This window comes from Apteryx mantelli, chromosome 5 (genome assembly GCF_036417845.1).
Source record: "Apteryx mantelli isolate bAptMan1 chromosome 5, bAptMan1.hap1, whole genome shotgun sequence".
Lineage (NCBI taxonomy): Eukaryota > Metazoa > Chordata > Aves > Apterygiformes > Apterygidae > Apteryx > Apteryx mantelli.
Genome location: NC_089982.1, coordinates 83,193,513 through 83,218,713, shown reverse-complemented (window position 1 = coordinate 83,218,713; position 25,201 = coordinate 83,193,513). Strand labels below are relative to the sequence as shown.

At 42.5% G+C, this 25,201-nt stretch overlaps 2 protein-coding genes across 3 annotated transcripts in view; one reads left to right on the top strand and one right to left on the bottom strand.

Annotated features, from left to right (window-relative positions):
• CTNNA2 (catenin alpha 2) overlaps positions 1-25,201 on the top strand; it is a 418,052-nt gene that overhangs the window by 247,235 nt on the left and 145,616 nt on the right. The gene's annotated exons all lie outside the window — the stretch shown is intronic.
• Positions 13,461-15,038, bottom strand: LRRTM1 (leucine rich repeat transmembrane neuronal 1). Its single transcript, XM_013944028.2, has one exon. It carries the CDS (start codon positions 15,036-15,038, stop codon positions 13,461-13,463), a length of 1,578 nt encoding a protein of 525 aa, XP_013799482.2.

The window sequence follows — 25,201 nt, the reverse complement described above, 5'->3', positions numbered from 1 at the left end:
TAGTAATGCGCTCATTGTTACCCTTGGGTTGAGCAGATTTTGTTGAGGGTCGTTGTATGGGCTGGAAAATCAATGGTGTTTGCAGAAATATAGGGGAACGTTTAGCGGAACAGAGCCAACTCGACCGTAGGTGTCTTGGGTGGCACGGCTCATCTGCACGGGAGCAGCAAATCCAACGTATTTAGACACGAGAGTGATTGATGATGTGTCATTTGTCAATCTGAAATGTCCTCTACGCACCCCCAGCACCATTAATCTACATATATGCTGGAAGCGCAACGCCTTCCAAACGCACTGGATTTACCGTCGCTGCCTTGATTACCCTGATGTTCAGCCCGTACACGGTCACTTTGACACATCCAGGTGAAATGGCCTCACTGCCCCTACGCTGCATGACAGACGTGCCCGTGTTCCCATCTGGGATTTCCTGGCTAGAAATACTGGAGTCTTAGGTAACCCCTAATTCAAGATGTGTGGCGCAATGGCAGTCTCATGGTTTGGTCTCAGTTTGATTTCTCTATCCATAATATTAATGGCAGCTAATATATGCCTGTGGTGTCTGGGAAGAGTCTTCTAACCATCCCCTGAATCTGAGCCTGACCACATTTGTTAGTTCAGGCCAAAGCTCCTCGCTGATTTTAGTAAGCATTTGGTGAAATGTGGAATTTGGAAACATAATGTTATATGAACAACTCGAAATGTTATATAAATGTATCCTATTTTAGGCATTTCGAAGACACTTCATACCAAAGCTCTGTTGTCCGTAATGCTTTTTTGCATACAATTATTCATAGCTGCCATGAGTTAAAAATGCTACCAGGAAGATACTAGCATACATTTTCTATATGATTTTTTCCTTAAATGCTCACAGGACTCACTGCAATTTATACATAAATTTTAATTAATTATTAGGCATATGTAACTGTCAGTCAATAATTTAGATACTTCTGGCTCACAATTTTTGGAATGTAGCTTGGTTTATGAAGAGCGAACAAATATACCATTCCATCTGTTCGCCAAAGCCACCTGGCACAAAATCATTGGGGGCATAATTATGTAGTTGGCAAGAGTTTCAAAAAACGCGATTTCTGGAGTTTTAGTCCCGAATAGACGCTTTGCTTTGTAGTGACGAAAACCTGACTAATGCATCAAGGAGCGGTGCTTTTCTTCACGGCTCTGAATAACTTGTGTTCACCTTGCAAAATAATGCCTAACATCGAGGAACAGAGGAATCACGAGAGAGGCATGAAATAATCTTGAGCGCATGGACACAGGGATGGAACTGAAGAAGGTTGTTGTTACAAGCAGTTGAAAGGAGTCACATGGGACTTGCATCATTGTCCTTTTAATCTCTTTAGGAAGGGGCTTGGGACAGTTTGGGAAACAATTATTTCTGCTCGATAGCAACGCAACTATTTTTCGACACCCTGATTTTACAAGATTGCTACATCTGCAAATGTATTTTGTCATCCTTTCAGTGGTTAAATTTCTTCCTTAATCCTCCAGAAGCCCAGACTGCGGGCGGAAAGAACTCAGCGAATTATTTTTGAAGCAGAAAGAAACTTTCTCTTTTTAACTCACGGAGGGGGAAAACAAGCTCATACAATGTTTGCTGTAGATTAGATAAAACTTTTGAAGTAGCAGCAAAATGATGCAAAAAAAAAAAAAAAGAAAGGGAGGATGGTTGCATATATTCTTTAAGGATAGAATTAGCATACAAAAGTTGCACGAGGAACGCGCATTCGTTCTATATGGTAAAGCTGCTGCTGGAGCAAAGAGGATTTAATGCTATAAACACAGTAGTGTTGATAAGGGACACGGAGAGATTGTAGCAGGTGGTTAGCAAAATGCTTAGTCCTTTTTTTACCATAGTCGGTGGGAATATGAAACAGGATCTGAACCTTGTCTGAAGGTCCTACAGGTTGCTGTGCAGAGCACCAGCTCTGCAGTTGTTCTGTATGTTACAGAAGGACACAAGTAAAAACTTGTAATTAAAAATACAAAGGAATGCTGTTATTGCAAAGGGCTTTACATATGGATAAGAAACACCTGCTCAGAATAGGTGGTTTTGTTCAGGTTTGCTTCCTTGTGGTCAAACATTGTTTTGCCGCGTTGTAGGGTTTGGGGAGAGAACCTTTTGGTTGAAGTCATTCAGTTAGCATTCAGTTTAATTAAATGTCTTTTAAGATTTAATTTTAGTGAAGGGAAAAATGATCAACTGTTAAAATTATGATTATTATTTTTTTTTTTTTTTTGGTGGCAGATATCGGGGAAGAGCCTTTGAGATAAGTTTAGTAATAAAAAAATCCTTCTGGTAGTCTGTAAAAATGTGTTATCTGCAATGAAAAAAAAAAGGATTGTTGATATTGTTAATTAATAAGTGATGAATTAGTCTGGAACCTGACACTTAATTTACCCCAGTAATGGCATTCAAGGGAAATCAGAGTATATTAGGCTGTCATTCTGAAGAAGTAGGCCCTTTCTTAAATTTGTAAAAAGTTATGGCTTTTCAGCTAAAAATCATGGTTTCACTTTGGTCTACTGCAAAGAGAAATCTAGGGAAAAAAATTACTGATATTGTAAGGTAGAGAAAAAAAAATCATTTTCTTGAATATATGTATTTCCTATGTTAAAGAATGCGTATTGTTTCACTCGAACAATATGCAAAACGTTCCCACCTGGTACGACGTGCCCAAGCGAGTACGCCAAGCCGCTATCTAAAAGTCACTTCAGGAGCTGCCAGCAGTAGGTGTATGCCTCTCTGTAAGGACCGGTGGGAAAAAAGATGCCCTTGGTGGATCCATGTCTTCTTTGCACGGAGAGCGGAGATCAGTTTTCCGTAAATCTCTCTGTACACTTTTCTTTCTTACCTTACACCCATTATCGTGGTACTCAGGTGCCTTCTTTGTGTTTATCGTCTGTACGGTTCCTTATGTTCCTACTCTTCGAACTGCGTCTTGACAGTGGATGTTATGAATACGAGTGTTGTCTGACATTGCGTCCGTAAAGGATAGACTACCAAACCTGCGCTGAATGTGGATAGTAATGGATTCAGTTTATGCTGCAAGAGTGAACTGCTCACATTATCCTATACAAATCATTTGAATTATCTGTTTTCTAAATATTTTTAAGGCGGCAAAATTATTAAGATGCGTTGAAAGTGGGTTCGTGTTTTTAAACTTAAGGCGTGAGAAATCACGCTGTGCCTTTTTACTGTGTTATTCTTTCGTTGCAGCTGAACGAATTAATAACAGCATATGAAAGTTAACGTAAAAGGGCCAGCTTTGAGGTCCATCTAAACTACTGTTCAGTCTTTGCCGAAAGCCACCATCAGAGAGACAGCAAGGCAAGGCCTCAGGATGCTCCCTAGGTAATTTCAGAACCACCTAGGGCACGACTCCACCACGAACGCTTGCTTTGTTTATTAAAATGCCTGCCAGAGGGTGTGTTGGGTTATAAGATTTATTTAGAGACATCATCTTGGGCAGTTTCTTGGAGTTCAAAGCCGTCCTTTTGCATTGACTGGCCCGTGAGTAGGCAATGAGAAGGACCATGTCCTCCCAGGGTATGCCTTGGCCCAGCCGCTGGTCTCGCGTGAGCTGCGAGGGCTTTCCTCACCAAGTGCAGAAGTTTTCTCAGGCGCTTGAGATGTTAGTGTTCAAGAAAAGAAGACATTCTCCAAAAACTTCCGTGTCTCCTAGGAAGTAGATGCTGAGAAACAAATGAGCAGCTTTTCCCGGGTATTAGACTAACAGTAGGCTGCCCTTGGCGGTGTGTGACCCACAGAGGCTGTCGCGGCTTCCTAACAAAAGCCCGTTTTCCTTTGCCTTTTGTCAAGAATACTATAGCTAGCTTCTGTTTTGGAAACAAACACGTTGCGGCATCTCACGGAGAGCTTTTGTCAGACTGAGCCAGGCCTAACGTGCCTCCTCGCTGCAGGAAGCTCGTTGCTTGACCCCACGCTTGTGGTCCAAGCTTGTGGTCCCCCCATCATCACCTACCACTTTCCCAGCTCCTGCAGAGAGCATTTGCCTTATATCTAAGCCTTCCAGTTTAAACACTGTACACACACATGCGCACGTATCTTTTTTAATCTCAAAGATTTTGTCTGTGCGTGTACGTGCATGATTAAGTCAGCGTTTCCACTTCTGTACGTTCCCATTCCTTTTTTTTTTAGCGCCTGCTGATATTGTTTGCATCAGTGAAGTCTCGCAAGGTCACGATCCTTGCGGGTGTTGAAGTGTATATGGGCCCCTGTCCTATTCCAGATCCTCCCCTTGCAGGTGCGTGCAAAAAAATTGCTATAAAGCAGCTTATTCTCTACGTAACAACACAAGAAGCAGGGAAGGAATACACGAGGCGGTTTAATGAAGAAATAGGACGTAATAGTAATACGATGGGAAGCAGCATAAAAAGTGCGCTTGGATATGCACTGGGAGGGGAATAAAAGAGCGGGATGTGCTTGTTTTAAAAGCAATTGCCAGCATATTGCTGTTCACATTTATGATTTTTTTTTCCATAATAGCCCTATGTGGACTGGCCACTAGAGGGGGGATGGATACACGTTTTGCTCTTGTGCTGCAGCTGTAGGTCCGGTTTCTTGCATCTCTCATTGCATATGAACTTTTCCAAATCTTTCATCCTTTTACTTACCAGTAGCTTAACTTTATCTAGCAGTTATCTAGCAGTTAACTTTTGCTTTAACAGAATTGGGAGCAGTTTTCTAGCTGATGGCCTAGTGGTGATTTATAATAGGCTATTTGATTTAAGTGCTATTCACTTACATATACATTTTAAATGCTATTTTATTTTTCTTCTCCCCCCCCCTTTTTTTTCCCTCCACATACCGAGCAGAGCTTTTCAATGAACTATCCAGACCGCTAATTGCTCAGTTAGTGCGTACGATTTACATCTCAAAGGTATGGATGAGCAATTTTCCTTCCACTTTGTTTTGCGCTTAGTATTCGACAGCTTTGAATTTCATCCATCAAAGTTTATGTAATCCTCAGCCTTTGGAAGTCCCTTTGCACATCCGCATGATTTTCATTACTTTCTGCAACATAAATAATCTGTCGCTGGAAAAACGTTGCCGCGCGTTTCCTGATCGTTGCTAGGATGATTCAGCAAGCCTGGCCTTGGGAGCAGCCTGCTCTGGATTTTTTGCTGTACTGAGTAAAAGGCCACGGTGATTTTGGTCGCAGAGCTGGTTTTCTATGACCACAGAGCACGTCTGTTTTGTCTTGCTATCTGAATCTCTTTTAACGGCGTTTCGTCAAAAGCCCAAATATAAAATTGCCTTTTTTTTACTATACCACTTTGTTAAGATTTTCCAGGTTTTGCATTATGGTAGTCCCTAAGTTACGTTTTTGCAGCCTGTTGGGTATTCCTCAGGACCCGTATTAAGCAATATAACAATCTGATCACGTTTAGAGAGTTTTCAGTTAAACATCTGCTGCTAATGGCTCATATGAGTCCATGGGGAGCTAACAGTAGTCTCATGGTCCAAAAGTTCAGGAACGCAGGTCAGTTTATCCCTATTATACCAAGTTATAGACCTTAAGTAAGCTTGATACCACCTTAACAGCCACTGAGATAAGACTTACTAGTATATGATCATCTCTAATCAGCTCTAAAAAGGGGGAAGTTCAGCATGTTCTAGTTATCCATCTTTTGGTGCAACAGCTACTTTTACTAGAAATCTGCATTTTTTTACCAGCTGCACCGCCTCGTTTTCACACCTTCTTAAATTACCCAGTACACACCGTTTAAGCCTACTGCTTTGTTGTTTTAAACGCACTGGTTTGCTTTAAACGCTCTCACTTTTATACCTCAGTTACTAGTGTCTCTCTTACCTGGAAACAGTGGATTTGAGGTAGATTTTAGTGTTTGTCTCAAGTTTGATTTTCCAGGACTCACTCATCAAAACCCTCGTTAAGAGCTGTCATTAACAGCCATAGCTTGACTTCTTCATTGCTAATGAAAAGTGACAGATTGGGGCTAGGTTATTCTACATAATAGGAAAGCATAACCAGAGGGGGGAAAAAAAAACCAGAGAAGTTTTCAACTCAATTTTTTAGAAAGATATAGACTGTAACTAAATGTATGAAGAGCAACTTATGTGGAAGATGTTCTTTCCGCCAACGAGAAGGACATAGCAAAAGCCCTAACACTTGCTGTGATCAGGGAAATACATGCACAAGAAAAATACAGTAAGGGTCCTGTTTCGTGCTCGGGGCCCTCTACCTTTTGCAAGCTCAGGCATCGTCATACCCGATGGTTTTTGTATTGTGGGTTTTTTTTTCCCCAACAGAGGGTATTTCAGGTGCCTTTCTTCTACTTATTTACCGCCGCCGTTATTTCTTTGTGTTTCGGGCCGTACGATTCGGGTTCACTTTGTTAGACAGCAGCAATTGCAGAGCAAATTAATTGCAACCAGTTTGTGGGGGCATTTGAACGGCCCATTGGATCGGATGCTGCGCGGTTGGTGAAGGTCCCTACGGCTCCCCGCGACGGGTTGTGGGGGTGGAAGCAGCTGCATGTAAAAAAAAATACCGAATGTCCAATACCGAGCGGTATTTACATGAAATTAAGGTAAACACTGGACATCCGTTGTCCTCTTTAGCGCAAGGATAAAAACCCTTTCAGCAGCCGCCACAGATTTCTGTTTGCTGTTGGAAAATTGCTGTGGGAAATAATCTGGATCAGAGAAGTATGTTTTCCGTCGAGATAAACTTTTGGAGTGAGCCGAGTTCAAAAACAGGGGGGAAATATCCCTAGGTGGTTTATCTCATTATTATTAATATTTTTTAATATTTACTAGTCTCTCTTAGCAAGCCAAACTGTCCCTAGGAGCACGGAGGGTTCCCGCTTTTGGTTCACTCTGCCTGTGATGTTCCAGGAATGAAAAATGGGGGAGTGGGTAAAAAGGAATAAAAGCTAGAGGGAAAGCCTATATTTTATATATGTATGTATTCAGAAGCCTGTTTCCAGTTTGAGTCCCCCGGCTGTTAGGAAGACGTTTGCTCATACCTTTTAGTAGCCACGAGGGTACAGAGGCGTACTGATTCACTGAGGTTTGTTATAGATAGGCTGCCGCCCCTTAATTAGCTAAGCCCTTAATTAGCTAAGCCCATTTTAATCAGTTTGATATATCGACTCATTCAGATTTTGCTGAAAATACCATTTGAAGCCCTCTCCTACTACCCTGTCCTACTGTAGTATCCTACAAGGGCAAAAGCACGTCTAGAAGAAGGCCAGAGCAAAGTTTGTAATTAATGAAAAGACCGTTCTTAGTTCCTAACTGCATCAGCCGGGTAGATCTACCGCGTGAAGAAATGGTGATGCAGCGATCAAGGCGATTTTTAGAGACTTACCTGTTGCCTTTGAAATCTTGGATTTAGTTTGGGCTAGCTCAGAAATGGAACCGAATTGGTCGTATCTCCATAGTGTCCCCATGAGAAGACATCTTTCTGGGCAACAGCTACTGTGTCTGGGGAGGAGGTGGAGAAAGGGGAGAAGGGAGATGGTTTGAAATAAAGGTGCCTTAGCGGACTAGCACGGGCTTTGCCAAGCACAGGTACACATGATACTATTCTTTAACCGCTGCCAATTATCTCTAATTTCTGTAAGGGATGTATATATCTGGATTTTCGGGAAGAGGAATGGAAGAAAAGGTGAAAGCTGGTGCTTGATTTTTATTTTAAACTAGATTTCTTCTCTTGTAATGCAAATCTGGGTGCTTTGAACTCAGAATTCATTTCCTTTTGGTGCGTTGGATTTAACCGTGCCTCGCAGAACTAGCATCCTCGCGCGGGAGAATAAGGACAGTAATTGGGTGAAAGACTGAATAATTGTTTCTGAATGCCAACAAGTGACGTTTTCTTTATCATAAAAACAATTGCCTGGCTCACACAGAAATACAGATTTCGTTGCAAATATGCTCGCTTTAAAGCAGACATACTGCACTGAAATTACAGGGCGCTGCAGCATTCATCTCGGATCTGCACAGCCACCCACCCAATTACAGGCTGTGCCTTGCCAGCACAAGCTAGGTTGTTGCTTGGTTTCCGTAATATTTTTGTAGCCTTGCTTTCTTCTAGATAACTTCAGAGGTATACTGCACTTACTCCTTTACTTTCATCACGTTTCTCTGCTGTAAAAAAAAAAACAACAAACAAACAAAAAGAAAATTGGCTCATCAGTTGAAATGGAAAGTCTTCTCCATGGGGCTGTATGTTCTATTTTTACATAGAATATGCTCTGAACAGTTGTTTCTAATACCTTAATAGCTCTGGTTTATGTCAGTAATTATGTGAAAGGTTAATCTTTAAATCACCAGCATTTCCTAAATTCCCAATCAACTTCATGCTCGGAAAGGAACCCATATAAACGCTCAATTTGTTCCTATTAGACTGGGCTGAGCAGGTCAGGGAAAAGTCTAACCTTGGTGCGTAAGAGTAAATTCGATACAGAAAAAAAAATACCTGGTGTATGTTTGTCATCATAGCGGTGGATACCAAAGCTGGGCATGAGGGTGGGTATAGTGAGCGTGGGAAACTGCTGATCTCAGGATCACCCCTCTGTCTACATGATGGAAAGACGAGATATTGGGGTCGAAAAGCCTGTCTCTGAGAAGGCACAGAGAGGAGGAGGTCTTTCTTAAATCTCCGTTGTTGTCCTTGCTACACTTTCAACATGGGAGGTGGAGACACAAAAACCTCATTTACTTTGGGTGCATAGGGGTCACCTGAGCTCCTCACCTTTTCTTGTCTTTCCTTTCGTCAAGTGCCCTCGTCCTTCCCTTTCGTCTTTCTTGTTCAATAAACCTGTTTTGGGTTGCTGCCCTCCTTTCCAGAAGCTGCTTCATCTCCGCTTACGCAGTCTTTAAAGCTGCTTTCTCCACCCACATCAGCCTTGGGTTTTTCATCTCTGCTAGTCCTTTAGATTTAACCATCTTTAAAAAAGGAAAGGCGAAGGAGACCAGCAACAACCTGGTTTAGTCATCGATACTCCAGTCTCCTCTCTCATCTTTTGTCTCCTTCGCTTCGTTTCCTTTATTATTCGTATTATTTTTAAAGCACTAGTGATGAGCTTCCTGACTAAATACTCCTTCTCCTTTGCCATTCTGAAAACCATTGGGGAGGCTGGGGGAAGGGGGAGGGTTATTCAGCATGTCCTTTTGCTATTAATACAGAATAAGACGTAAAAAGAAACAAATTTAGTCCATCAGAAAAGCAAATGATGGGCTTTTTATCAGTGCCAAAGAAAATGATCAAATATATGCATTTCAAATGCCCCTTGATGCTCTAGCCATAAAAAAAGTATATAGCATGTATTAAATCATATAAAAATCTCCTTAGGTATCATTAGTGATTTTCCCTGACACGCATATGCAAAGGAGTTAGGAACGAGGTATGGGGTTGCATCTTTAGACTGTTACAGAGTGTCTGGATATTGCCGTACACGTGGAATAACAGATCGTCCCCTTGATCTAGACCCCTGCAGCACTCAAGCAGAGTGGTAAAGGATGGAATTTGCTGCTTTAACACAGAATTTCTTTGTATTTTATACATTCAGGCCAGAAACAGAATGTGGTACATTAGCATTGATCTGTGGTTTCATATCACTTTTTTTTTTTTTTTAATGTAGTACAGAAAGAACGGAGAAAAGACAGAAAGGAAAATAAATCATCCCTTATATACATTCCCAGCATCACAGCTACAGTTCCTCCATCACTGCGAGTGTGCACTGATGTTAGTAGCAAGGGATTGCAGACTAGAGATCCGTAGCCCTGATAGTGTTAACCAGCCTCAAAAAAGGTAGTTCCCTTGCTTGCCTTTCACCCTTTCTTGTATAGAACAAAACACTAAAAAAATAATGCTACTAACGTAATTCTGAAAGGGAGATTACTTCTTTCAAGTGGAACGTTAAGAGGGGAATATTTAAAATATTTTCACTCTTTTGATATTCCCCAAGCATCTCCTGAACAAGAAACTGTCACAACTAACCCAAAGCACCTTTTTTTTTTCTTTTTCCTCTCCTTTTTTTTTTTCTTTTTTGGATCCATATCGTAAGCTAGGGTAAGGGGATCAAAATAGAAAGAATGACATATCTCTGGACAGTTGGTGAACATGAAATTTGAAAGGAAGAGAGGGTGAAAATTTATTCCTGCAATTGCTATACATACACTACAAATATAGTAATGTTCAAATATACCAATGCAAGCAGCCCGGAGCAGGATGAAATAACTGGATCTGTAGTAGCTGGACTGAAACGAAATACTTGCTCCTTTATTTCTTTATTATCCATTTATTTTCCATGTAAACTTTCAGGCCAGCAGTGGGCAGCCTGTAGAGGACCTCCGTGCCACCTAAGAGCAAAGGGCTTCAGTGACACCCAGGGACCCCTCTCTTGCCACCAGCAGATATTTACAGGTATCCTCTGGAGATCATTAGGAGGTTGTCTCTGGAAGATATTATCCGTGTTTTTAGAAAAGAGTTCTGCATGGAGATTTTTGAAAGGCATCATTTTCTGACGTTTAGTAAGTGCTGTCCTCTGTAGGGAGGATCCATCCGTCATCCTGCTAGGGGAGGCAAGTCACTGGTGGTCTTTACCTCTCTCCGGGAGAAAGGGTAACAGGCAGTGCCGAAATTAGCCCCTCGCTTACGAAAGCACTGCACCTTTAAAGGAAAGAAGTGTGGTGTGCAGTTTACTTAAGCTGTCGATGCAAGAAGCACGGAGGAGAATAAATTGCCCAGGCGGAATTGCTCAAGTCTCACAAATGTTGCTCGAGATTGCTAACACCGGTAAACAGCATGAATAATTCCCGAGGTGTGCAAGCACTGGTGTGTTTAAAATACAACCCACAAACACGCTGAACGTGCGAAGAAGTGCAGCCACAGGATGTTTTGTTTGTCTGCGTCGCTCGCGCGTCGGATTTGCAGGGACAGAAACGTGACCACGCTAATACGGTTCCTTATAGCAACAGGGAGTCACTACAGAAGTAAAGCTAATTTTTTTTTCTTTTTTTTTACACCATGCGTAGACAATATTTTGGCAATCTCGGTTGGTTTGGGAAGCTTCCTGGCAACTAGACGTAATCAGGCTTTCTGATTGCAGTGCTGCATGTGGATGTAGTTCATGGTTCGCCACATTTTTTGATCTTTCACAGTTAAAATCCCGATTGGGTTCAAAGGAGGTTTTCGTGGGAAAAAACGTATATGGCTTGGCCCTCAGTTAGCATGGCATAAGGTCTTTTCCCTTAAAATAGGATCAGGCACCCAAAGGAGCAAGGGGCTCCTTTCCTGCTGTACCAAAACCATTAAATTCCCATATGGACACTCAGCCTCTCCAGGCAGTTGGAGTTTTAGGATGGATCAGGCCCCTGGGGGGTTTGAGGCATAGAGACAGAAATGTATATTTGCTGACGTATATAAAAGCCCAGCTTTAACAGTGATAGCTTGTTTCAAAGCTGTGGGTGAACCGTAAGTGGCTTTAATAAAACAGCAGTTTACTTTTATTAAATTTCCTATGAAAAAAATCCTCGCCCAGTCCATATGCTCACTGCTTTCACTGATAACGTTACAGTCTCACTAAATAAAAATGTTGGTTAGGAGGCTATCTCATGCTTGATATCCAACAGGATGAAATGTACCAAAAAGAGGAAAACAAGTTTTGACTCCTTAAAAAATAGTCCCAGTTAGGAAAAAATATAAAATTCACTCTTCCTGGTTAAAACGAATAGCTGAAAAACTGCTATGCAGGGGGAAAAAAATGGCTTGATCTGTGCCTAATCTCTGTTTTACACGTCTTTTCGAGTAGGTGGCACTTTGATGCTTTAAAAACTAACAAACCTACACTGAGTTAAATTGCGTGTTAAATTTCTGATTTTTTCCTCTGCTGATGGTAACCTAAGGCTAGAGAAATACGTACAAAGTACAGAGATATTACCCAATTCTTTACCGGTAACGTTTTATTAGAATGTGATGCTGTATAAAGAAATCTCCGAGCTGCTCTCGCTCGCGTTACAAATCGGCAGTTCGTTTGCCTTCAGCGTGCGCAGAGTTGCTCAAAAGATCCATCAGCAGGTTGTTCGCACGCTGGAATGGGGGGAAAAGAAGAAAAAAAAAACAACCCAAAAGGCGAGGAAAGGAAGCCTTTATCGAAGGGCAGGCGAACAAAACAGCTGTGCGGCTCCGCGTCAGGAAACCGCCGCTCCGATGCATAAATCCCCCGGCCGCCCCTGGGAGCGCGGGTTCGTGCTCCTGCCTCCCCTGCAGCTGGTTTCGCCAGCGGGTCGCCAGCGCCGCAGGGGACGGGCGCGAGAACGGCTCCGCTGCAGCGCTTCGCTATAGTAACCACAAGTATGCTCTAATAACGCGCTCGCGGCGAGGTTTCGCCCCCCGAAAACCGCGTGGCCTCTGCGCTTTTTCCGCCTCGGCTCCGCAGGGCAGGCAGCCGCGGCTCCCCCGCCTGCGGCGTCTCGCAGGGCAAGCACGGGAGGGGGAAAGGCTAGCAACGAGCCCTTCAATTCAGGGTGGTTTTTTTCCCCTTCCTTTTGTCCTTTTTTAATTTTTTTTTAAGAAAGGACGGCTAGCACTTTTTCGGCAGTGTTTCCTTTTTTTTTTTTTCTTTACTGAGACTTTGCAGCACGATCGGTTTTGATACAAAATAGTTTCTAGGGGCGGCGATGCGGTTCCTACGGGTCTCAGAGCAACTTGCAAGGGAGCTGTCTTTAACAATTCCTCGGAAATGCTGTCCTAGGGGCACGGTCAAAACTTTAGCCTTTCGGAGCTGAACTGGCTCCTTGTTGTCATGACATCCAATTACAGGTAGCACATTAACAAAAATATCAATTCCAGTGCCATGCTTTATATCTCCAGCAACACGATGTGAGTGACTGTGTGATAATTACAAAGTGAAGCCAGCCGGTTCCTTTAAATCCTGCTATTTTACGTGGCTTCTTTGCTCCTCGACTTTGCGTTTCAACACTCAGAGTGAAGAGAAAAGAGGTTAAAACTGTTGCATTTTGTACACAGGGGAGCAAGTCAGGTAACATACACCAGCCTGTAAAAACTGTAAATGCTATTTTTTTTTTTATTATTATTTTAAACGTTTCTCTTCGTTTACAAAAGATCAATAACCGGTACCTTTTTTTTGTTTGTTTTTTTTGTTTTTTTTGTACACTCTCAGACTCCTGAATATTGACAGGTCTTCAAAGGGAGTAGTATCATAGGAAACCTTAAGAGGGACCGTCCTGAAGGTTTTTAAGACACAATAAAGCTAAAATATCAAGTCTTTCAGGCCGAGCGTCTCGCGATGTCAGCCGAGGCTGGAGTCCCCGGCGCGGCCCGGCCCGGCACGGCCCGGCCCGGCCCGGCGCGGCCCGGTGGCCCCCGGCGCTGCACGCCGTTATTTGGTTGCACGCGGCTGCAATCCCCCCCCCGCCCGCCCCGGGGAAATCACACCTCGCATTCCCTGGCCGGCTGCTGGTGGCAGGAGCACGAGCCGTACTCGTTAATGATCACCAGGGCGCCCTCGATGTGGTTGGGTTTGTAGTCAACGTAATACTCCTGGGCTGACATGGCAGCCATTTGGTGCATGGTCTGTTTTTGCTTCTGCTTTCGGCGCTGCGTCACGAAGCACTGTCTTAGCTGCCTCAGGCTGGCCGGGAAGCACTTCCAGGAGACGTAGAGCACCAAAACCACGATGAGGAAGGAGAAAATGAGCGCCATGGTGCCCGTGACCACCTTGTGGATCTGCACGGCGTTCTCCGCGGGCTCGCCGGGCAGCGTGACGGGCAGGGCGCCCGTGGTGGTGGCGGCGGCGGCGGCGCCGCCGGCGGCCCGCCCGTCATAGCCCGCCGTGGCCGAGCTGAGCCCCGCGGCCGGCTCGCTGCCGTTGGTGGCGGGCGCCGGGCTGCCGGCGCTCGTGGGGTCCGCCGCCTCGTCGCACAAGTGGAAGGCGTAGACGGCGTCCAAGAGGTCCTCGCCCTGCGCGTACTCGGGGGTGGCGCAGAGCAGGTTGCCGTCGTAGCGGCCCTTGAAGTCGCTCAGCCACGAGGCCAGGGCGCAGACGTTGCGGCCGCAGTCCCAGGCGTTGGAGGCCAGGCTGATGCTGGTGAGGGCTTTCCAGGAGGCCAGGATGCGCGGGTCGACGTAGGTGAGGCGGTTGGAGTCCAGCTGCAGCGACTTGAGGTGGGGCACGCTCTCGAAAACGTGCGGCTCCATGTACTCGATCTCGTTGCCCGACAGGTCCAACTTTTCCAGTTTCCATATCCAGTCCAGCGTGTTCACCACGATGGTGACCTTATTCCTCCGCAGGCAGAGGGAGTGCAGCGAGAGGAGCCTGGGGAAATGGGCTAAATTCACCTTCACCAGATCGTTGTGCTCCAGGTGGAGCTCGGTGAGCTTGAACAAGCCCGCAAAAGAGTTTCGAGCCAGGCTCTTTAGTTGATTGTATCCTATGTCTAGAAACTTGAGGCTGCGGCAGTCCTGGAAAATTCTCACGGGCACAAACTTGATGGCGTTGGACCGCATGTGCAAGGTGGTGAGCTTCCGCAGCCCGTGGAAGAGGTCCGGCTCCAGAGCCTGCAGGTTGTTGTACGATAAATCCACACTGCGCAGGTTGGGCATGGGGCGGAAGGTGGTGTTGGGCAGCTGGGTGATTTTGTTGGAGCTCAGGGTGAGCTCCTTAACCCGCCGCAGCTTTTGAAAGGCGTCCCCCTCCACCGAGCAGATGTGATTGTGATCCAGATAGAGCCACGTGAGCTGCATTAACCCCGCGAACTGTCCGTCACGCAGCTCTGAGAGGCTGTTGTACCGCAGAGACAAGCCCATCATGCCCGACAGGTTGCGAGGCATCTCTGTGAGATTCAGTGATTCACAGTACAGAAGCCTGCCCTCGCACCGGCAGAGCTGCGGACACCCACTATTCACGGCTGGCAGCATTTTAGAAACGATACCCAGCGTACACAAAATCAACCCCGGGGGCTTCCTCAGCAGCCAGTTTAAGCAGAGACCAATGAGAAGGAAATCCATTAGCAATAATATTTCCGAATGCGCTCGAGAATGTCCATTGAATCGTCTCGAATTCTACATCATATTTTATTTAAAAGGGGGGGGGGGCGGCCGGGGGGGGGGGGAAGGGGGGAGGCAAAAAAAAAAAAAGAAAAAAAAAAGGCAAACAAACGCAACAGACACAGAGCCAAATATTTCACTTTACAGCATGCAGGAGCTGCGCAGCGTTAAAGTTCACAGACATTCAAAGGTAAAACGATAGTGATTTTGTTCATGTTAAATGCTGCAGCAAAGGAAAAAAAAAAATCTTTCTTCATGAAAGAATTTAATTAAAAAGTGTCTTACCCACCCTTTTCCAGAGAGTGACAACCTCCATTCAGTTGCTTCCTTTGTGTTTGGACTAATTATATGCGGAGCTAAAAAAGACCCCTCTGTGCTACAAATGCCGTCCCTTTCAGTGGTGTGCAAGGCTGGCACGCTCACAATGTCTCACTTTGCTTCTGCTCAGCGAGCTAGAGGGTTGTCCAGCTAGCTTCTGAGCTGACTTCTAGGACCTGCAAGTTTCAGAACTATGTGCATGAGCTCGATCTTCTCCTTCTCCCTCTGTCCTTTTTTTTCTCTGCGGTTACCAGTGTGCCGCGGAAACGACTCCAAACTCTCGCCTAACAACGACTCCGCCGGCTTTGGCCATCTGCTTAAGGTCCATCGTTTGCCGCGACCACTGGCCAGCACCACCTTTTACTCCAGAGAGAGAGGTTACCCTTCATTCACTGACCGGCTAAGGGCAGCTTTATTTCCCATTCTTTGTTCGCTTTTTCCCGTTAGGTGATGCTCAGAGCCGGGAGAGGAGAGAGAGGCAGCGAGGGAGCCCTTCCCTTCAGCTGAGCAGTGTGTTGCTAGAGCATGCAGAGGCACCTAGTGTTCACTGAGTGTCGTAAGCCGCTCAGGATTGTACGCCTGCACTGTGCGGCTCGGGCAGGGGCAGGCGGAAAAGGGGTGGGCGCAAAAGCAGCCGCGGGCGCCAGCCGCCAAAGTAATATATATGCCCTCCGAGGGGAACGGCGAGCGCTCCGCAGCCGCTGCCGCCGTCGCCGCTGCTCCGGCAGGCCCGGCGTGGGGAGCCGCGCGATTAGGGCTCCCCTTCTTTTATTTAAAGTCTGAATCCGTAAGGCGTTAGACGGGAGAGAGGGAGGCACTTGATTTCGTGTGCTGGGGACGGATGTGCAAAGCAGTATCCTTGGATTGTTTTTTTTTTTTAATTTTGTTTTTTTTTTTTCCTAATTTTGATGATGAGATTTGCCTTTTGGAGTCTTTTTTTTTTCCGGGGGGGGGGGGGATGTGGTTTTATTCTGACACTGTCTATCTAGAGCAGCGTTTGAAATTCTGTGCGTTCTTTCGCATAGAAATGCAGGCAGAGCTCTGCAAATAGGAATGTCCGGTTTCCTATAAGCTTTAATTACATTTGGTCTTTTTCCATCCTGCATATTTTGTGTGTGTTCAGCACATGCTTTGCCTAAAGGCTTTTTTTTTTTTTGCCTTTTTTTTTTTTTTTTTTGCAGTGCACGCTACGGCACACAGAACTATTCTTCTTGCAGCATAAAGAATACTGGGCTCTTGGAATAAGCTCAGCATATAGGTTGCTCTGACCGCGTTGGTGGCGTGAAAAGAGGGGGCTTAGAACCCAATTAGTTAATAAGTTTTGCAGATTGTGCTGTTCTTTGTTCCACGTACCAAAAAATCCTCGCCTAATAATTTTCAGTCCTCATTAGCTATGGGAAATGCATCGACAGTGAGCTAGCTCTGTAATTTTTACTGACTGAGAGATATACAATACTTCTGTCAGGAAAAGGCTGGCCATCTTTTCCTATTAGGAAAAAGACTCTAAAACCTGTGTGCTGCTGAATGTGATCAGAGCTGACACCTCGGGATTCTGCACGAATTCTCTATGACGAAGTTTGACATGGAAATACAAGTATTGCAGAAGATGGTGCTAATTTTCTCTTTGAGCCAACATTGGTTGCGAAGTGCTGGAGGCAGGGCAAACATGTTACATTTGCTTTCTTTTTTAACAGCGGTATTAACGTAAAAAACCTTGCTTTTGAAGTGTTTGGTACCGAATGGCAGAGCTGTGCATTGTTTTTGAGCGTGACTGGCTGCTTTGAGTCTGTGTTGGTATAGATCAAGGCATGCAGTGATTCGATGCAGTAAAAGTTGTTTTACCAAAGTCCCAGAAAACTTAGGCTCTCATGCATAAAAATGTGCGAAAGAGCTTCATTACAAATGTATTTGTTCAAAACAGTCTCCTTAAATGAATTACAAATAGAAAACACTTTTGACTGCAGTTCCAGGACGTGGGAATCAATGTGCTTTTATGCTCCCAATTCAGTTTATTTACATGCCTCTGCTATCGTAGCCCTTGTATTTCAGCGTGAGTAACGACTCAGAGAGAAAATGTGATGCTTTAATACTATATAAACCTCTTACATGTTTGATCGTTTGGGAAGGAAAACGGAACAGGTTCTTCCTCTCCCAAGATCACGCTGTCTTATTCAAAGCAGGCTGTTTGTGCAAGTGTCCACTGGTTGCAGTACACCTTAATTCTCTTCCTCAGTACACAAAAGCAGGGGAGAAGGTAATCAAAGAAGCAGGAAAAAGAGGATAGAAGCAGGAGAAGAGACTACAAAACCCTTTTCCAAGAATGCATTCCAGGTTAGCGTTCCAAATATTTTGATATAATCGTCAGGAAAAAAAAAATGTCTTGAACTTTACAGATACTGAACCAAGGTTCACAGCAATAAGGCTGCATCCCTCATAGGGTTACAACCCTGTCAGCCTTCATGGGGTAAGTCTAGATGCCTTCTGCCACAAAACATTTTGGGGGCAGATCTGCAAAGGTAGCCCTAAAAATCTCAGCTGTATCGTCAAGGGAAGTTGACATTTTCTGCAAACCAGGTGATGATCACTTCAATACCATCTAAATGCTATATTTAGAGCAAAGAATTCCTCTAGCAGAAGTGAAACACCTTGATATATGCCACTGTGAAGAGCTGAATACTTTTTTCACTAATGCTTCTCGCTCTCACCTGGGATACAGCTTGGATCCTAACCCGTCTGCCCATTCCCACACTGGCATATAATCTATTATCATTTGGTTGCAAGAGGTAAAAATTAGAGCAGACAGTAGAAAACCTATATTGCATCAAACTGAAAGACTGACAGCTAGAATTAGGGACCCAGAATTAATGTCCCTAAGCACACGGGCTTGCTGCTCTGTCAGGCGTCTACCACATGACAGACTCTGCTCCAATTTGTCCAAAATGTGTTTGCGAAAGAGAATCGAAGTAAATGAGAGACCTCAGTGTATGTATGGGGCTGTGGTGTTAAGGCAGGGCATTGACCACATCCAAGAACTGAGGAACCCGGGTCTGCAAAGGCAAAGCTGGATGGATATATGTCTTAGCCCTGTAATATCTTCTGTAAATTTGGGTTTCTCAGTATATTTTCTAAGCTCTTTTAAATGTACTTTTTATTGCAATAAAACTAGGAATCCACTTTGAACATGATTGTAATGCAAAGGGCTTAACATCCACGATCTAAGCTGTTATCACAGCCAAACTGTTAAGTTTACACATTTTCTGAAGTTCCAAAGCCTCTGGCAAATCTCTATAAATTAGCAGATTTAAATTAGCTTCATTAAGTGTGCTATTATGAAACATTTTAAGGCACACAGCCTAAGTTTATATGTATTTAAGGGAGATTGATTAAACTGATGTAAAGTAGGTTACAGAAGAAGAACATAAGTAAAGTTCTAGAAAGTTTGACTGCGAAGCTATTTATTGGCCTCATCACAAGTGTGATTCATAGGCGTAACCCTGCAGTGATTCTCAAAAGCGTACAGGTTGAAAAATGTTTTTCAATGTATTTAGTCTACAGATTTTAATGTTTTCTTCAGATTAATGTCACTTACATCACTTAACTAGTCTCAGAATTATTTCATACTTATTAATTCCTTATATTTCTTGGCATTACTGTTTGTGCCTAGATATTTAATAGGTCTAAGTTTGCAATCCAGTACAGGGGTGTTGGACCAGAATGAATAAAATCAGATTCTGGCCCCTAATGTCTACATATGCATATACAAATGTTTTAATATGTTGACCAACAAAATACAGAAAAACAAAAGAGCATATAAATAATCTTGTTTATTATTAGTGTTCATGAAATACTGAGAATATATTTCTTCCTTCTGGTATTTTCTGAGTGGTTTCTATCAGTATAATCAGAAGCGGGAATTTTAGCGGTGATTTTAATTTCCTTTCATGAATGGACAGACTCAAACCTTGATCTTACACGGTAGTCTTTAATTTTCAAGTGCACTGAACCATGGCATTTCTTATAAAGGAAACATTTAAAAACAGAAAAGGGAAGAAAAAGACGTGACTCCAAGTAAAGCAAATTAAATCTGTTATTTCTCTTATATTTACATCCTGGACACTGCTAGCATTTGGCCACCTGTATCCTCTAAAGAGAATTTAGAATTTTATCTGATAAGTCCATCAGATGTATAATATGGCTCTTGAAATGACTGTAGAAATACACTGCTTTTATACAATACAAGCTTTTGACCAAAATAGTCCTGGCCACTCAAGATGTCAAAGTAATGGTGATAATTCCCATTAATTTCTTGCCTTATTATCAGTGTAGAATAGACACAGTGGATGCGTTACCACCTCTAAACAATAGATATTCTTATGTAAATGGCCTTATTGTTTTACCAGTGTGATAAACACCTTCATCTTTCTGTCCAGCCACTCCATTGCCATCATCATCCGTACTCAAGAGCAGGTAGTCATGTATAGCTCTATATAGTCACTCATGGAGGTGACCTGTGTGCAGAGTTGTCAATGCAGTACAGAAATGTCACTTTTTAGGAAAATATGTCAGTGGTAAGATGAAGCGTCTCTCTTATCCACTAATGACTGGCATAATACTCGAATAAGCTAAAGAGTTACTGACTCTCCTAAATATCTGTGAAATTGCCTATGGATTTCTGGATGGGCTGTAGAAGCTCTAGGTGGTATTATAGGTTGTGAATGTCCAAGTATATTGGAAAAATGAGTTGTGTTACTAAACATAAAACTATTCTGTTGTGATTAATCAACAAGTTGTTGAAGATCATGTAGCATCCTGGTTAAGCAAAGGCCGTTGTGTTACGATCAGGTTACTGGTTTGTTGAAACTCCTAGTTTATGGGCAAAGTGGAAATTTTCACCTTGTTGTTCAATTGACTTTTCCTAATTAATATCTCTACAAATGTCTTGGGAAGTCTTGGAGGAAGCATTTGTAGGGAGCAATCATTAGCATTTGTGAAGGTTTTAGTTGGTTATATTTAACTGGAAAACAGTTAGTTCCACCTTCAAAAATGCTAAGCTAGACACTCCGTAAAGGTCGGTTGCAAGACTTTCCCAAGCATTTCTGGAGGTGTCGGTGAATGACAAGTAATTGATTTCCAATTAGCTTATGAGCAAAGAGGGCCACAGCTTATCCATACACTGGAATCCATCTGCTTTGCCCCCTTTTACTGTTGATAGCTCATCTGTAAAGACTATTTTTCAATAAACTCTATGCTAAGCGGTCTTTTATTTGAGTTTTAAGACTGCTTTTCACTGAAGAGGTCCCATTATTTCACACAGACGTAGCTAATCCAGGGTGGCTATTTGTAGAGAGAAACCATTGCTTCTTGTTTTGGTTGCTCGGTTGGTTGTTTTATCCTGGCACCTTTACTCAGATTAGTGAAGCCTGAGAAAGGCTAGAGGATGGTTCAGCCACAAATACACTACAGAGTGACGGAATAGCAGGGCTGGTTAGAAGCGTGAAAAATCTTCCCCCTAGCCAAACCAGTGATGGCCCTAAACCTGTCATGTCTACATGACTTACATTGGCAGAGCATGTCCTTCCTCTGGTGCAGCTTGTGTCACTCAGAAAGTTGGCAAGGTACCAACGGTGGCAGCATCTCGGCTAGGGATGGACCTAGTGCACGGGTATAACCATGCCAACAAGCTCCTTCTGCGGAGAAGTTGTTATCACTGCATTGGGATATCCTTCTTGATGTAAAGCAGTTTGCCTTTTTTACTGATGACACGGCAGTAAACACTCTTCTGACTTTTAAGGTGCAGGAACTGAGAGAATTGAGAGGAATTTATGAAATTAATTATTGAAAGCTACGATGAACAAGTTAAAAGCTGTTCCTGGCAGTCTCCTGAAAAGTCTTTTCACAAATGGATGAACTGTTCTTGGAAATTTTTCCCAGAGAAGAAAATCTGTTCTTCTCAGTCTTGGACAACCATTTCTTCTTAATCTATTTCTTTGGCTTCTTTCCAAACGTATTTTAGTGGACAATGAAAAAATGCAGAAGATAACGAAACTACTCTGACCTCCATGGGTACATTATTACAAGAAAAGTGGGTTGGTGCCACAGTTGGTGCTATGTGAAAATAGATTTATGTATTTTCATAAAGAATCAGTATTTTGAAATGCAATAAAGACTTTATTGAGTTTTCTTCCATCACAGAGGAATTCAAATTGACTAACTAAGGTGTTACAGGGAAACTGTGCTTTTGGTAACTTTCCTTGGAAGTTATATAATTTGGAATGTTTTTAGATCTGACTCCTAGAATTACCAAAGCCCCGAACAATATGAGCCAGATCATGTAGTCATGGAAATGGATGTTGAACTATAGCACAGCACCTATAGCAAGCAGGCAATGAGATCTTTGGCAGACTATATTATTCACAGCTATGTCTGCTTCTTGGTATATTTTGGCAGTCTGAGAACCAGCATTTTTATGTTTCCATCCTTTTGTTCTGATGATAGCTATAATCTGAAGGAGAAGCTCAGGATGAAATTTGTTGAAATCACGGTCGAGTTTCTTGTTTGTGTGTTGCGTCTCATTGGGAGATTAGAGGGAATCTGGCTTAGCTCATACACAGAAGTAATAATGCAGAAATCAGGTTGAAGACTCACATTTCAGATAGGAGACACTGTGATGTTCTTTTTCAAACTTAAAGAAGACAATTTGTTGATTACCTAAAATATTTATGGCTTAATTATGTTTTATTTGCAACTGATGTAATGTCTAAGAGCAGCAATGACGGGTCAGGAGTCTCAGAAGGGCATATGTAAAGGCATAACAAAAGATAGTCATGCCTTCTAAAAAAAGAGAACAACCTGACCTCTTCTTAAATGACTTAAAAATACTGAACAGTTTCATATGGTAGAGGTTGTCTGTGCGTGGTGTATGTGCAGTCTTAGCTTTGGGTGCTCATCAGCTAATTTAATTTTGTTAGAACCAATGGCAGTCTCTGAACTGTGATTTCCTGACTCTTGCTTGGTTTTGTTTTCAGCATATTTATGTGTCTATGCTGAAGACTTACAAGAAAAAAAAATACAAATACAAGAAAAATACCACATTACTTTCAGTAAATGGATGGTAAGGTATAGTTAATTCTATAAACTTGTGTGAAGAGCCTGAACCTACCTGCAAAGTTATAAAATGTATAAACATGCACACACACAGAGACACATTTGCAACATACATACATACATACAATTATATATATAAAATTTATATTATATACATATACATATTTTTATATATAATTGTATGTATGTGTATATATATAAAAATCACACATTATATATGTTATACAAGATGAAACAGCAGATTTGGGGGCAAATAGTAATAAAACTCTAGGGTTTACTTAACATATGTTTAACCAGTATCGTATTTCTTCTCCTACTGCTGTAATTTTGAGTCTTTAAAATTCATGTAAAATGAAGAGCTTATTGTTTCTTAAGACTCAATTTATATTTTAAATTAGTGGAAGGATGCATAATTGACTGAAAGGGAAAAAAAGATCAGCCTGTTTTTCAAGATATAGGACATTTTAGTATATGTTTTGAATTCTAGAGACCATTTTAAAGAACACTTGACTTACTTCTACTCTTTTTTTGTAGCTCAACTTAATTATAATTTGACAAGAGAGTGCTTGATTTTCTTCTTCAGATTTGGTGTGGAGCCAAGCTTTATTAGTTAGAGCCTCTAAATCAAAATCAAAGGTCAGTATCTGTGAAATGCCTGTGGCTCAAGATATATTGTAGTTCTCTCCCCATTATTCAAAGATTTTTGTCTATGAAAAGGTGTTTATGAATTTAAACAGATAGGGTATACTACATGTATGTCTGAGCAGAGGCTGTGGAAAAATAACCATTTTTGATGATTCTATCGGTAACGTTCCAAACAGTAATCATAAAGAAGTGGGCAATAATTGGTGGGAAACTCTTGAATTATGGACCTCTTTGGAGCGTGTCCCACCACACGCTGAACTCAGCAATTCCACTTCTCCTGCCAGCCCAGCAGGCCATGCGCAGAGAAACTGCTCCCAACTCTTTCCTGGCAGCATCCTTCAGCAGCCCAGACCTAACCAGCCTCACCATGCACCCTGCTCACCTGAGGCCTGTTTGGGGAATCGAAAAGGAGGGGACAAAAAGTGATTAAACTGGCTATGTTCCTGCTTGCAGAATATGCCAGCTGAGATCAAAGGGCAGTGAGTGGGGCAGATGGGCACAGTTTTTATGCTCAAAAAAAAGTGGAACTAGCAGTTGCTAAGCAGAAAAGCATTTAAAGGTAGGTAGCTTTAAAAAAGAGGTCCTGAAAGTAGTACTGTGTGTCCTTATCCTTACTCTGCTTCTTCTAGTTGTATGCCATTCCCTTACTCTTCCTACATGTAGTGCTTTTTTTTTCTGCTTCAAGCTTTTAATTTCAAAGATTGTGTCTTCCCATGCCCCTGTATAGTGCCTAGCATAACATGTCCTAGTGAAGACAGTCCTAGTCCTATTGTAATGGCCTAGGGAAGACAGCAATAATCAACACAACACAGGTGTTGGAGGCAATAATTGTTGGACAAGAATCAGTGAATGTGGTAGTTCTAGAAATGTAATCCATGCAATAGAAGTTTAGCCACATTGTCTTTCTGTAGCCTGTTTTGTTAGATGACCTTGGACTGTGCACTGAGGTTAGGTCAGCAGAAGTCCCGTCTACCTATTTTCCTGGCCATACTGTGTGTTGAAGGCAATAAGCCCCAGAAGACATTGCAGATGTAGTGGGAAGAAGCCTGTCTACTGCCAGAGGGACGAAATGCTGTTGGAAGGCATTTGCTCCTTTACCTTTAGCCCAAAGAAAATAGTATCGACAGCAATTATAAAAGGTCTATCACAAAAAAGATCTTGGATGGATGCTGCTTTTCCATGGTCCACAGTTTGCAGGACCGTGAAGCCTGTTGGAGGCTTCTCTAGCATTGCTAAGTAATCCTGGCCCTGGGATACTTCTCTGAAACAAGCTGAGCCCTGAGTCTTTTGAGATGTATTCCCTGACTTTCCGGATTTTCTGGCACCGTTGTATCCATTAAATACTGATTAGATTTAACAAATTCAGGAGATCAAATAATGGCATCCTGTATTCCTTACTTATCTTAACAATATTGCAAGTAATATTCCAATGTAGCAGTTTTACAATATTCTAGACGTAACCCGATGCATGAAAAATATGAACAGTAAGCTTTTCTTTTTGTTTCTGAGGCAGAACAAAGCCAGTTTATTTATTGATTTGATTTTTCTATTTTGCCTAAAGATGAAGGTGAAAAGTGACTTAGCTGCTTTCAAGAACTGTGAGAGAAATACATCATTTTTCATAATGTTTGATGAATTGCTTACAGTACTTGTTTTACTTTAAACTGCAATTAAAGATCGCCCTCTAGTCAAAAGAAAAATGTGATAAAAATGTGACTTGAAACTGGTCAGAAAATTTTCTAAAGCCCTTTGGGATTAATTCCAGTAATTATTCAATCTGACATTTTGCAGAGAAATAACCCTTTATGTATGAACTCCATTAATCACAATAACACAGTTCACATGTCAGTGACTTCTGTCCAGTCACTTCATGTAAAAGATTTAATAAGAGACTAACAAACACGTTCACTAAATATTAAAAAATGTTAAACTTGTTTCAAAAAATCCCAGTGTACATGGCTGGTTTTTAGCTGGGTGTTAGCGTTGTGAGGTGCGTGTGTGTCTACAAATGCACTGAATTTCAAGGCAGCTGTAATTGAAATCATGTCTCCTAGTTT

What these genes read in the sequence shown, in the direction of transcription:
- LRRTM1 (XM_013944028.2), bottom strand. Translation starts at nt 15,038, where the DNA reads ATGGATTTCCTTCTCATTGGTCTCTGCTTAAACTGGCTGCTGAGGAAG.